Source organism: Mytilus californianus, unplaced genomic scaffold (genome assembly GCF_021869535.1).
Source record: "Mytilus californianus isolate M0D057914Y unplaced genomic scaffold, xbMytCali1.0.p SCAF_4, whole genome shotgun sequence".
NCBI classification, from domain to species: Eukaryota; Metazoa; Mollusca; class Bivalvia; order Mytilida; family Mytilidae; genus Mytilus; species Mytilus californianus.
Window position 1 is genome coordinate 78844173 of NW_026262690.1, and position 14060 is coordinate 78858232.

At 30.7% G+C, this 14060-nt stretch overlaps 1 protein-coding gene across 13 annotated transcripts in view; it reads right to left on the reverse strand.

Annotated features, from left to right (window-relative positions):
• The window catches only part of LOC127738576 (uncharacterized), a 57881-nt gene that overhangs the window by 28048 nt on the left and 15773 nt on the right, over positions 1-14060 (reverse strand). For 12 of the 13 annotated variants that reach the window (XR_008000117.1, XR_008000116.1, XM_052249879.1 and 9 more), the window contains exons 3-13: positions 11745-11935; positions 9699-9985; positions 9122-9224; positions 8388-8443; positions 7846-7921; positions 6186-6408; positions 4005-4153; positions 3197-3382; positions 2396-2623; positions 1853-1873; positions 198-275 (exon numbers count right to left, since the gene is read on the reverse strand). Coding sequence is in view for 11 of the 13 variants with exons in the window: in XM_052249879.1 (XP_052105839.1) it covers positions 198-275; positions 1853-1873; positions 2396-2623; positions 3197-3382; positions 4005-4153; positions 6186-6408; positions 7846-7921; positions 8388-8443; positions 9122-9224; positions 9699-9985; positions 11745-11935 (1598 nt within the window). In the remaining 2 variants the exon portion in view is untranslated. The remainder of the gene's footprint in view (positions 1-197; positions 276-1852; positions 1874-2395; positions 2624-3196; positions 3383-4004; positions 4154-6185; positions 6409-7845; positions 7922-8387; positions 8444-9121; positions 9225-9698; positions 9986-11744; positions 11936-14060) is intronic. The other variant, XM_052249875.1, reaches the window with a different exon arrangement.

A 14060-nucleotide genomic window follows, 5' to 3' on the forward strand; every position in this document is an offset into this window, starting at 1 on the left:
CTTTCCTTTTTATTAAAATAGAGGATGATTATTATGATTTTTTTTGTTTTACAGTTAACTTTTGTTTAACCCATGGATAAAGGATGAGAGAAAACCACAAAGGGGCAATAACAAAACTGTCCATATCAAATGTCAAACTTTAAATGATCTAAAGTCTACAAAACTTTTGAATAACTTGTAGTGTGTGCAAAGCTTACATTGTTAAGAAATGTTGAAAGGGTCCGCCTGCAAGTTTATCTGTAGCCAGTGCTATCTGAAACCTATCTAAGCCAAATCTGTAAAAGGAGAAAAATTATGTTAATTAGTGTATAACAAAGTATCAATTTAAAAGACAATATTAAAAAAAATTTGAATGATAACAAGTGATTTTAACTGACCCTCATAACTCTTTTCACATTCATTTAAAGTCATACACGCATAAAAAAATCTTTCCATTGAACTAAAAAAAAATTGGAAGAAAAGAATTCTTAGCTTGGAAATAATTTCTGAATATAATAAAAGCATAAAATGGAAAGTGAAGGACAAGAAGATTTTTTTTTTGAAGAAGAAGTGTTTTGCATTCAAAAAAAGTGAAAGATTTATATAATCATGAAAAGTGTAACAGAAAATAATTACAAAGTCTTGAAGGTATATAACATCAATGAAAGGCTAGAAGTTTGTTTAATAGCTGGGAAAGCAATGCTAAAATCTGTGATTCTAAAAATATCTATTATAATATAATTATACAAAACAATACATCATCATATAATGATAACACTTATATCAAATCAAGCAATACTGCTCTGCTTCGGTCCTCCACCATAGGTTGTTGAATATTTACAATGTATAACTGTTAGGTTAAGTGCAGTGATATTTAAAGTGCCTTAAAATTAAAGTTTTGTCTCTTTTAGGAGCTAAATTTTGATTTAAAGGTCATACCTAACCTATATTTCGTTTGTTTCTCCCTCAAATTTCATAGTTTGATAATAAGGCATGTATATATCCCTAAATTAATCAAATGCTTTACATCTTCATAATCCAATGCACCCAGAAGATCTCAAACTTGCATATCAAATCTTTAATTGATTATTATAGATTTTTTTACCAACAAAGAGATTTATTTAAACTCTAATGAGAAATACTTGGTAATCAACCCAAAGATGACACCAAATTAGCCAGAAAATCATAAATTTTATAAACAGAAAATTACCTACCTTCCATCTATAAAGAGTAGCCTATTCACTTATTTTACTTGTGTGACAATTCTGATTGCAATTGGTAACAAATTTCAAATCTTTTCTTTTTCTATACAGAGTTAGCCACTTGCAAAATGGTTAATGTAAGCATGTTTTCTGCTTTCATTTAATGAATAATTTCAATTTAAGAGGTGATAAGTGAAGGTATAAGTCAAATAATATCATAGCTAAAATAATTCTATTCTCTTAGCGTAAATATAAATATGAATATCAAATATATTCCTGATCTACAGAAACCTCTCAGTTTATTTCAAAAACATAAGAGGACAAAAATATGAAGGTGGAGTACAATCAGAATATCCATTAAGAATTGATTGTATGTATTTCTAAAAATTAGTTCTTTCTTGTCCAGTTAATGACGGGAATAAGACTTGTTCATGTCATTCATATTCATTACATAAACAATTTCTTTTGAACAAGTCAAATTTCATTTGCTGTGCTTTTTGCAATTATTTTATCAGTTCTTTTGTAAGAACTAAGTCAAGCCAAATTTTGAAAAAGTGGATTACTGATTTGCTTTTATTCAAATCTGATTGACGAAGGAATTTTATGTTTGTAGATTATTTTAGCTATGATGAAATCACACAAAAAGTATTAGGATGTTGCACCATACAAACCTCAACTGTGCAAGTACACGTCTGTGCAAAATATCAAACAGACAAGTTGTTAAATCTTATAAACCTTTTTACATTTATATAAAACTTTAATTTTCTGATCTCATAAATAGAAATTTATTTTCTCCTTTGTCAGACTATATCTCTTTCATACAGAAAGGTGAACTTATCTCCTTGCAAGGCTAACTACAACTGTTGTCACATAAGTGAAGATGATTGACAGGCAGATGTAGATAAGCTTTATATATTTTCTGATGTCATAACTTTAACACAGCTTGATGTTTGACAAAGGACTGACCCAGGTTATGTCATAGTCCTTTTCTGAAAGTCATGTCCAAATTACTAATTAAATGCTCAAATGGAAATATCACTGTACTGAAATAGCACTGCATGTATCTTTTTATTCGGTTTCAAAACCTTGCTTTTATAAAAAAAAAAACTACAACTTAAACATTTTATAACCCTCTGTTTGTAAGTTTTCGTGTCACCATCAAACATTAAAGTTTTAAAAAAATAATCCACTTTTACGTAAAACTATAACCTCACCTCTGTGAAGTGGGTGGTGGTGCTTGTCCGATCTTAAATTTAGCAGACGATATCCTGGAATCGAGTCTGCGACCACCCTGACTAAGATGCTCCCAATTTTTCGTTTTGGAAAAGGTTAGGACATCATCAGGTAACACTGGCATGGAACTGACCAATGAGATTGAAGGAAAAAATGGAGTAAATGTCTTCGCTGATTGTTTAGGTATTTCTAATCTGTTGGCATAAGGGCTGAAAAAATAAACCAGTAAACATGAAATTCTTAAAAGCATGTAAGTATAAATGACATATAAAAATAAACAATGTTGTATCAAAACCTGGAGCATAGATGAAGAGCTCCATTTAAGTCAAGTGTAGCACATAAACAGAAGCAATACTGTTAATTATTTCTATGTGCTTGTGGCGTCCAATATTTGTGGTTGCTAGTACATGTGATATCATTTGGTTATGGTTTCAGACTATGCACATGACAAATCAACATTTTATTGTGTATAATCATTTTTTTTTAATTCATGAATTCAACAAAATATAGTCCCCCATAAATAAAAGTACTGAAACTTTAAAAATTGTACTGCCAGTACAACTATAGTATATTTTAATTAGGAAAATGTTCCTCTCTATTGTATAAAATATCAAAATATCCAGATGACTTTTTTGGCCAACTTTAACACATCATACTAAATTTGTATGAACTCCAATAGATAATAGTGTGCCTAAGTTTTATGTTTATAATGTAAGGAGGTACCTGGTATGTCCTCAGCCTCTGTAGCACATCATACCGAGTTATATTTGTGAAAGGCTTACCTAAGGCTAAGTTCCCTCTCAACATGTATGAGGTATCTTGGTACCCAGTATGCCCTCAGTCGCCTTAGCACATCGTACTGAGTTCGGATAAATACTGTATGGCTTAGATTAGCATTACTTGCTGCTTTGGCTATACTGTTTTTGGCATCAATTGTTAAATTCATTTTATATCTGTCTTGTATGTCCCTGAAAAAAATATATATCAAATTTGGTTACTTAAAAATAAAGGCTTTGGTAAGGTTTGTTTGATTAGGCTTGTGGTACATTCTGAATTTTAGATGGTTATTACGGCAATTCTTAAACTCTTTCCTTGTAAATTAAATTCTTACTTGAATTTCAAGACATTTAGATTTACAACATGTATGAACTGTCATAATTCCAATTACCATCTACAGTGACTTAATTACTGACAGTAACATTTGAGGAGTTTTAATTGAAATAGCTTGATGTGTCTGCTTATAGTCAACAAAAGAGTCAATTGTTGTGTAAGTATCATAAGGAAACAAAAACCAATCACTTAGGAATTAATAAATAAGTTAGAAGAATGGATAAATGAACATTGAGAGAAATGAAATACAAATGGCTAGAAGTGGGGCATGGGAAAAGATAAGGTGCATACTGATATGACTATCTGGGAGGGATTTAGGAGATAAGATTAGATAAGTAAGATCAACAGACCACCCCTCCCAAAATTCCCCCATCAATTCAATGTAAGAGAAGTTACCAACCTAAACAATATATTTCTTATATCTCCTCCCCTCCCCTTCCCACACTGTCCCCTATCAATGGAAGGTAAAAGGATACGAACCTAAATAATCTATTTCTAATATCATTACTGCTCTCATCTTCAAAGTTTTCCATGGCATCTTTATAATATTCACAGTCCAGCCAGAAATTTAATAATGCATAACCAGCTGTGTTACTCAGGAATTCTTTAAAACCTTCCATTCCTTCATGCTACAATATAGCAATTAAATTTCTCTATTAAACTTATTTCAAAGTTTATAATTTATTCATTTTTACATTTGTTTTAACAGCCATTTATAGCTCATGTTCCAAGTAAATAATTTATTCATTTTTACATTTGTTTTAACTGCCATTTATAGCTCATGTTTCAAAGTAAATATAAAAAGATAGCATATTTTGTTCATTTTTACATTTGTTTTCATGGTCATTTAAAGCTCATGTTTCAAGTTAAATGATTTATTTATTTTACCATTTGTTTTAACTGTAATTTAAGGCTCATGTTTCAAAGTTAACAATTCATTTATTTTTACATTTGTTTTAATTGTCATTTATAGCTCATGTTTCAAAATAAATAACTTATTTATTTTTGCATTTGTTTTAATATGTCATTTATGGCTCATGTTTCAAAGTAAATAATTTCTTTATTTTTTTCATTTGTTTTAATACGTCATTAATGGCTCATGTTACTATATGGATGTATACCCATTTTGTAAGACTAAACAGTAACCTGTAAATGAGTACTTATTCACTTTCAAGTCCTTTGGTGCAGGGCTTCCAAAATTATTTTTAGCCAGCCGGACATTTTATATATTATCCCGATTTTAATCCCTTAAGACTAAATAAACAAAAGGCAATTATGGTATTCAGTTGCTGAGTTGGCCATCCCAATGATTGACATTAAAAAAAAAACGATATTAAACTTTCTTTGATTCAAATTCGAAGTTCTGACGTAAACTGTTAAATTGGCAGTGCATCATTCGAAGTGTGCAACATCAGCGTACTTATATCTGCCTTAGACTCTTTATTTGTGCAAAATAACGTTGTCAAAAACTTTACATTCATTAAAATCTTATACCGGATGTTATCTTGACAATGGTAAAATATGGACCAGAGACGGATACGTAAATTCCGTGTACGTTTGCAAAGCATGAATGAGTGTACGTAGCTCTTTCTACATTATTTCTTCAAGAAAATATTCGAAATAAACGTGAGATAAAGGTATCAATGACAATTTAAGCATTTTTTGAAGAAATTAGGATGCATAATTAAATTTCACACCTGCGCACACGTGTACTAGTTCAAACAGAGACATGTCTCTGGTTCAAACAACGTGGTTATGACGATTTTTCATTTTCACCTTTTTGATTTTTTCATCAAATCATATTTGTAAACGTATTTCTGATAGTTTAAATCTTTTTGACTAAATTAATTAGATGCAAACTGCTGAAATGTAAGAAAATAACTTTGAATAGACCGATCAATGTCCGGTTCAAAATAGTTTACCTGTCACCTGAACAGGTAAATTTCAGCTGTTCGACAACTAATTAGCCTTGATTAAAATGAGAAAGTATTAAAGTAGGGGTTGTTTTGATAGTACTTAATGATCATGTCACTTTTATGACCGGAAATGTGTGGCTGTTAAAGGCAAAAGGTTGGGTCAAAAAAATAGCGAATTATGTTAAAATGACCATCTCTTAAGAAAGCCTTGAAAACTAAAAAGTAGATGACCGTTTCATGCTTTACCCAGCCGGACTTTTACCGGACATTATACAAATGTCCGGAATATATGACCGTTTTGGAAGCCTTGCTTTGGTGTTGATTGATACATATAAGTAGTATAAGCAGTTGTCTATTTACTCTTTTATTTCATTATGATCATTTTTCCTACATGAACACATAAATGGAGGTACATAATGTTACTTTATTAATTAAAGTGGGAAATATCAAATTATTTTCTGCAAATTCAAGTTATAAACAATTAACTGTGAATTACAATGTGAGGTTTTTACGTCAAACCAAATATTATGTTATCAAAGACAAGTTGCAGACAAAATTAATAATAACATGTCAAAGATATCTGGTGTGGCCTATCCATGATATTGAATTTTGTAAAGAGGAAGATTTTGATACAGATATAGTAAATCTGTTAATATAACAAATTTTTCCATTGTAAGAGGTTTCATTACTGATTTAAAAATAACAAATAAAATGCCGTTATTAAAACTTCAAAACAAAGACTTACTGTTCCCAAAATCTGTTCTTTAAGCTGTTGAAGAGACATTCTTGTCCTTCCTTCTAAGTTCTTTACATCTGTTTCAGTCTGTTCTTCACTCCCTCGTTCATCCTCAAATGTGACATAAACTTGACCATTTGGATCAGGTTCTTCTTCCCCAAACAGGAAGTCAAAATCTCCGAACAGTGGGTGTCTCATATAATCTTCATAGTTAACAGGGGCCGACAAAACCCTGTAACACATAAAATAATGTGAAGTGAAATGCAATTTACTTAATCAGTTTGTGAATACTGGTTGTGAAAGATAATACAGTGCCCTGGAACAACCCTATAATAGCTAAAAAAAAACAAAGCATTCTTCTTTGAAACAGAAATGATTTTGTTTTGCCTTTACAACTTCTTGAAGTCAATGATAATTAAAGTAAATTAAAGAACCTTAGTGAGCGCGCTCACATACCCCACGTCCCCACGTTGTCAATGGAGAAATAAAATAACTGTAAGAAAAAAAAAATTGTATAAGAAAATAAAATTGAATCATAATTTCCTGTCGATATGCACATCTACATAGTATGTCCTTATTATCTACAAAGTTTCATGAAATTCTGTTGTGTGGTTTCAGAGGAGTTGCGATGACAAACTGTTGCAGAGGTATATTGAAGCAAATAAGTTCAAAGAGGCGTAACTCCTAGAAAAAAAATTGAATCGTAATTTCCTGTCGATATGCACATCTACGTGGTATATCCTTATTATCTGAAAAGGTTTCATGAAATTCTGTTGTGTGGTTTCAGAGGTGTTGAGATGACAAAAGGTTGCAGTAGTATATTGGGCAAACAAGTTCAAAGGGGTGTAACTCCTGGAAAAAAAATTGAATTGTTATTTCCTGTCGATATGCACATCTATGTAGTATGTCCTTCTTATCTACAAAGTTTCATGAAATTTTGTTGTGTGGTTTCAGAGGAGTTGAGATGACAAACTGTTGCTGTAGTACATTAAAGTAAATAAGTTCAAAGGGGCGTAACTCCTAGAAAAACAATCGAATCGTAATTTCCTGTCGATATGCACAACTACATAGTATGTCCTTATTATCTAAAAAGGTTTCGTGAAATTCTGTTGTGTGGTTTGAGAGGAGTTGCGATGACAAGAAACAGGACTGACGGACTGACGGACTGACGGACAGACGGACAGACGGACCGACGGGTCAAAAACATTATACCCTCCGCAACTCGTTGCGTGGGGTATAATAATGATTGATTGGTTGTTGTTTGTATAATGTTGCAGGAACTCTCCCTACATGAATCAAAGTAAGAAGTATATTGATTTACTACTTTTGTTACTAACTAAAAGGGAAAATGAAGAAGAAAAAAATATGTAAAATGTGTTGAAAACACCTGATGAAATAAGCAATTAACAGTGTCCTGTAAACCATATTCAGGAATGGTCAATTTATTTTTGCCTTATTCAAATTGACATATGAATTTCAAATTCCTTAAACTGAATTTGAAATTAAAGGAAATTTGTGAGATAAATAAGCGACAATCAAGCTGCTACAACATTCATATTTCATTTTCATAATTCACATAAGTATTACCCGATAAGCTTCAGTATTTCTGTGTCGTATAAATTTGTAAACAAGATTTCTTACCAATTGAACTACATTTCACAGAACATACCTTGCATGTCGTAGAAATGCTTCTTCTGCTTCTGAGGTATATTTTTTTTGTTTCAACTGTAATTTTTTGACATCATCTGTAATTTGAATATAAACAAATAAAATGAAGAACAAATTCATATCAAGTGACATACCCAAATAATTACACAAATATTTTGAACAAGCCACTGATACTATTGATTCAATTTTTTAATATTTGTTTTCATGATTGATTTATTTGTTAGTTTTTACGATTTTATATTAATATTGGAAATAAGATAGTAAACCACTGCTATATGCAAAACTTATAAATATGCATGTAATTCAGAACTATTATTTTCAAAAGATAATTACCTAAAAAGAAATATTTTATCTCATTAAATTTCTCAGTTTAAAGTGTTATCTATTATATTATGCAATGATGGCAATGGAAGGTCCAATATTTCTAAATAAGGCAGTCTACATATTCATTTTATAATAATTTAAGCATATTTGGACATCCTTAAAAATGCCCCTGCCTCTAATCAGCCCATGAGTAATCATACAAAGCTTTACAAATCTTACCTCCAGGATTTTCAAACTTCACAGAGGCTTTACCCTCTTTGGCTTCACTATTTGGCCTGTAAAATATAGGAAGATAATTTATACAAAAACAAATTACATCAATATACGGGTACCGGTTTCGAAAACAACATTTCTTTATGGTACACAGTAAAATCTTAAAAATGACACTTAAATAACTGAGTGATGATTAATCATGACATTCTACACTGATGAAGAGAGGGGATCTGTTTCTATAGCAATTTTCAAATTGTATGTAACAGTATTTAACAAATATTTGGTGATCTTTACTAAAGGTCTAAAAAAACTGTGCTCTTTCTACATGACATTATAAGGCATACCGGTAATTAATTTTTTCAATGTCAAAACTTGTATCAGTTAAAGTTTTTGATTATGAAGTAACAAATGAACTTGGACTTAAGATTTCTGAAATTACATTAGACAGCAACCCAACATCACAATGCAACAAAGACATCTAGAGGTCAAGATATAATATTCAACGATAGAAAAGTGTCTATTTTCCATGCCAATGCATGGAGTTAAGCTTGAATAGTCTTTGTTATTCTTTAACATCTCATAGCAAACTATTGCCTAACAAATTTCACTTGTACTAGATTGAAGTCACTATTTCTTTATAAATCTTATTTGTAATGCACACAAAGCTATTGAATAATGTTGAACAAGCAATAATTAAAAAAAAATAGTTATCTGGTCACCTAAATAACATATGTACATACTTTCCATCTTTCAGTTTCTTCTTTCTATGTGTAGCACTTTTAATTATAGCCTTTTCCTGAGAATGTTGTGTTTCTGTATTGGTACTTCCTCTGTATGTTGTTTCTGAAAAGTCAACCATTTTCAATAAGTAATTGGTATGTTGTGCTTACTTAGTTTAGGGGACCAACATGTAAATGTACTCATTAGGCCTTTTAATGATTAATCTTATATCAGCATTTAAATGCTAGCTTAAAAAATTTCAAGAGTCTTTCAGTTCTAACATCTTATATAAAAGAATGTGGTCCTTGGGTTCTGTAATTATTCTTGTTGTACAAATATCAATTGTCTTTTGAAATTTGTGGTATAAGCTAGATTTAAAGAAAAACTATTTTTCTTGAAGTTTTACGTTTTCAATGACTTAGAATACTCATATGACAAACACTTCTAATTACAAGATTGTTCTTTTGGGTTTTTTTTACTGTTCAATTTACATGTACTGATTTTGTGTCATGGACAGATACCCCATATCATGTCTTTTCCTTTGGCAAAGAATATCTGTATATGGTGTTAATTACCTCGTGATATATTATTTCTTACCTGAACCTAAATAAATTCTGTTTGGAACACTATATGCTCTACTTCCTGGTCTCTGGTAAGGGAACAGTGCAGAGTAACGATACTGTCCCTCTCCAAAGCCAAAGTCATCATCGTCAATCTCATCATGAGCACTATTATCAGCACTGTTACTTAAACTAGAAACATAACTTTCTGACTGCCGACTATACCCTCGGATTTGTTGACTAGAGCCACGACTTGCTGAGTATCGGTCGTCCAGTGGACGTAATAATAATTTACATAATTTAAATTCCCTGAATAGTTGAGTGCTGAAAAATACAAAGGAATAAGGTTAAAAGTTACTGAATGGTCCCTTTATACATGTGAAAATTAAAACATAAGAAGGTGGTAATAAAAAATCATAAATTGAAGAAAGACGGACAACACCAAGTAAAAAGAAAAAAGATGATAAGACGTACAAAAAAAGAAAAAAAAACTTTATTAAAAACTATAAAGTGAGCAACTTGAAACCAGGGACGAACTCCTGTGCTCCATAGAAGTAAGTAGTTCCTAATCAAATAGTAGTATCTTATATTTCTCATTCAAATTAAAATGATTTTTAGTTGACGTTTGTGCAAACCATTGATACAAGATTCAACCAATGCATTTGTGTTTTAAATGATGCATCTTAACTGGCAAAAACAGCAAAACTGACAACTTTATAAATTATACTCTCATATGTTTAAACCTTAACTTATCTATTATTTTCAAATGAAGTCTTTTCATCTCCATGCAGACAAGTAATAATAGGTCTTTTGATAAAATAATGAAACTAACAGTTTTAAAACAAAAACAAATAATCATTGTCATTTCATTGGATTAGATGATGTATGAAGAACTTAAAACTTTCTTTCGTAATAAATTAAAACCTTGGCAAACAAACCAAGTACATAGTCTGTCTAATTCACAAACACATTCCTTGAAGAAGGTTTTCTTTACATATATTTTGCACTTTATCAAGAGTATTTGAATGTCATTTATAAGATAAATTGAACGTTTCATTTAATTAAACGATAATCTTTCACATGTGTTCAAATAATGTGTCAACAATTTCTTTTCACACACAAGTCCTAATAGAACTGATTTATGTCAAATTTTATCCCCAATTTTTAGATTACTCATTGTTGAATTGCCAAACAACTGCCACTGTATAAATGTTTTTTGCAAATTTTTATGCAATTTTATACGTAACAATGTCAGAAACTGCAAGAAGCAAAATTCCATTACAATTTTTAATGGAAAGGTTTGATATTAAAATAAAACAGTAGGACAATGACCACATGATACATCTATCCCACATATTTTGACTATTAAAGTCTTTTTTGCATTATCAACATATACCAATGCCAAATCTATTGTTTGAAGTTCCACGACAAATTTTCTTCTACATGTCAATTTGATTCCAGCTATGAATCCTTTTGTGCTTTTAGAACATGCAAAAAAAAATTATTCAGTAAAATCAAAGTCCAAAAAAGTTAGTTTTTTTTTAACAGATATAACAGCAATTTTTATTTGAATGAAATAGTGAAACAATGCAGGAGACAGAAATGTTTTCTACAATCTCAGGAGTCATATTTTGTTTGTCTTCTTCATTGCTTTTTTTCATCCTCATATGGAAGACAAGGCAACATTTTTTTTGTTCAGCGAGAAGATCAGATGAATGTGTGCATGAATGAACAATGGTATACCATAAAACAGCTGTTGTAGATAAGCCAACAAAAACTTTAAGTATTTATCAATTCCTTTATAAACATTGCATAAGTTTAATATTTTTAATACTGTGGATTCATTTATTTTTGTGAGTATCAATTTTCTTTGATTGAGGAAAAATTGTTTTCTCTTAGCTATTTGATTACATGGTTTTGCCAAAGTCTGCACACTAGCCTATAGAAAATTGTACTTCCTCAAAAATTGAAATTCCTGGTTCACCTAAACCCACAAAATCCACGAAAATTGGTTTCTCCCAATATAATAACCAGTCCACAGTAAAAGACAATGTCCTTAATTCTTAAAAAAAAAAACCTTTACCTGAGGAAAAGTGGCAGTCTGTCAGTTCTTGCCCATTCTAACAATCGCTCTCTTTCTTCGTCTGTTGGTCCATAGGGCAGACCATCACTGTTGTTACCACGGGTACTACTACTATGGATTGACCTTTCATTTATATCAGATTCTTCAAAGGCACCAGTCAAACGATTGTACGTGAGGCGTTGTGGAAATACCTGAAAATAAATATTTGGTTTTTTATTAACAAAATCTAATGAGGATTTTATATTTATTCTCCTATTTGTAAATTTGGAATTTGTTTTCAAACAGCAGTTTACACAGACAATTTTATTTCAACAGTTCTCACTTTAAAAAATAGTTTCTGTAACAGTCTCAAATTCTCAATAGAACTACACTTGGAAGAAAACAGATTTTGTGGTCTGTTAGTATCTCTCCAGAAAAGAATAAAACAACTGGTGATCCATTTTTGGAAAGCTTACAAATAATGATTTAAGGATGTACTTACTAAGTCTTAGGTGAAATTAAAAAAATCTAGAATTTAAAATTGATAAATTAAGTCGGAAGAGCATTAGTTAAGGAACAAAATAAGCTAAAAATATTGATAGGTTATGGAGCTCCTTTTCGAGATATTTGAGTTTTAAAAAATGGCGGGAAAAGGCTGACTCGGACTTTTACTTTTTATTTGCATTGGTATTATTTGGGTCTCAAATCGAAAGAAAAACAATCTAGAATCTGCTTAAATTTTGGTAAATGACCTTTTATGAGCTATTGAAGTCTTATATGAAAGAAAATTGGGTGTTTAATATGGGGCAAAATATTTTACCCTGTATCACAGGAAAAAAACCAAGGAGTCCGAACATCTGACACAAATTCCTAAACCTCACCTAAGTACATCCTTAAGTCACTGTGTTTAGAATAATCGTGAAGAAGTCTTTCTATGAGAGTCTCATTCAAATTCAACAGAAATCAATGTAAAAAAGCAAAGGGAAATAACTCAATAATCTATGCCTTAATAATAACCAAGCTTTTAATAACTAGTATCTCCTTTTATCAAAGAGACAGTATGGGGCAAGTAATAATTCATTTTACTTTATTGTACTCCAAAAATTAGTCTGAATACTAGTACATGTAACAGAAATTAATTCATATGTCGCCCTGCTGCTTCTACAACAAAGCAAAATCATCAGTTTGGAGAGTTGACAATGCCTGGTTGGTCTGTTTCCATGACTTTCTGGGGATTTTTACCCTATGAGCTAAAACTTTAAAAATCAGTTTGTCAGTCTAGGTACAAAGCAATGGATACTCATAAGACACTAACATACAGTAAAACCTGCATTTTAATGTCAACCTTGGGACAAAATAAAAATGAACTTATAAGAAAAGTGACCTTTGAATTGGGGTTCAAAATGCATAGATATTATTTCAGCGGGAACAAGAAGAAGGTGACATGACAAGACATGTTGTTTGTTTAAAAAAGTTGACATTTATAGCAGGTTTTACTGTATTATCATCCTGAGTGTGCATGTTATATCTGCCACTGGATGTTAAGTACCCATCAACCTATCAATTGTATATGGATTACCACTCAACCACAATATGTAATAATCAAATAAAGAGGCTCATCACCTGAGTACCTATAGCACAGAAATGAAAAGATCTATATCAATAAATCATTAAATAAGAAATTCATAATATTTAAAATCCAAACCAAAATTATTCTGTCATATTCTCGACTTTTAAAAACAAGGATAAATATAGATCTGACATTTAAAAAGAACTCAATTTTATTTCAGAGAAATATTACCAATAATTTAAGTGGTTCAATAGAAAAATTTTGAATTTATAATCATAGGTAATATTTATACCTTGACACATGACTAGGCAAAATATGTAAATATCAATTTTCTATCATTTACATAACATTTAAAGAATTGATAAAGTGCTCTCTACTGAATATAATATAATCAATCAATTAAAATGTTAGTCTTTGACAGTGGTGTAACACACTTAAGATACTATCTTTTGATCCTTGCTTATTTGATTTTTGGTTCATTACGCAAACATTGAAGATTTTTGTAAGCTTAAAGAATTAAGGAATTTTTTTTCCTCATTTTATAACTAGAATAAAATAAGGAGATGTGGTATGATTGCCAATGAGACAACTATCCACCAGAGACCAAATGACGTAGTTGTTAACAACTATAGGTCACAGTATGGCCTTCAACAATGAGCAAAACTCATACCACACAGCAAGCTGTAAGGATCCATTCTTCAATATAAGAAAAGTTTATTAACTTAAACCTCTGAATATTGTAAAGGCTCCTAGAAGTATGTACCAAG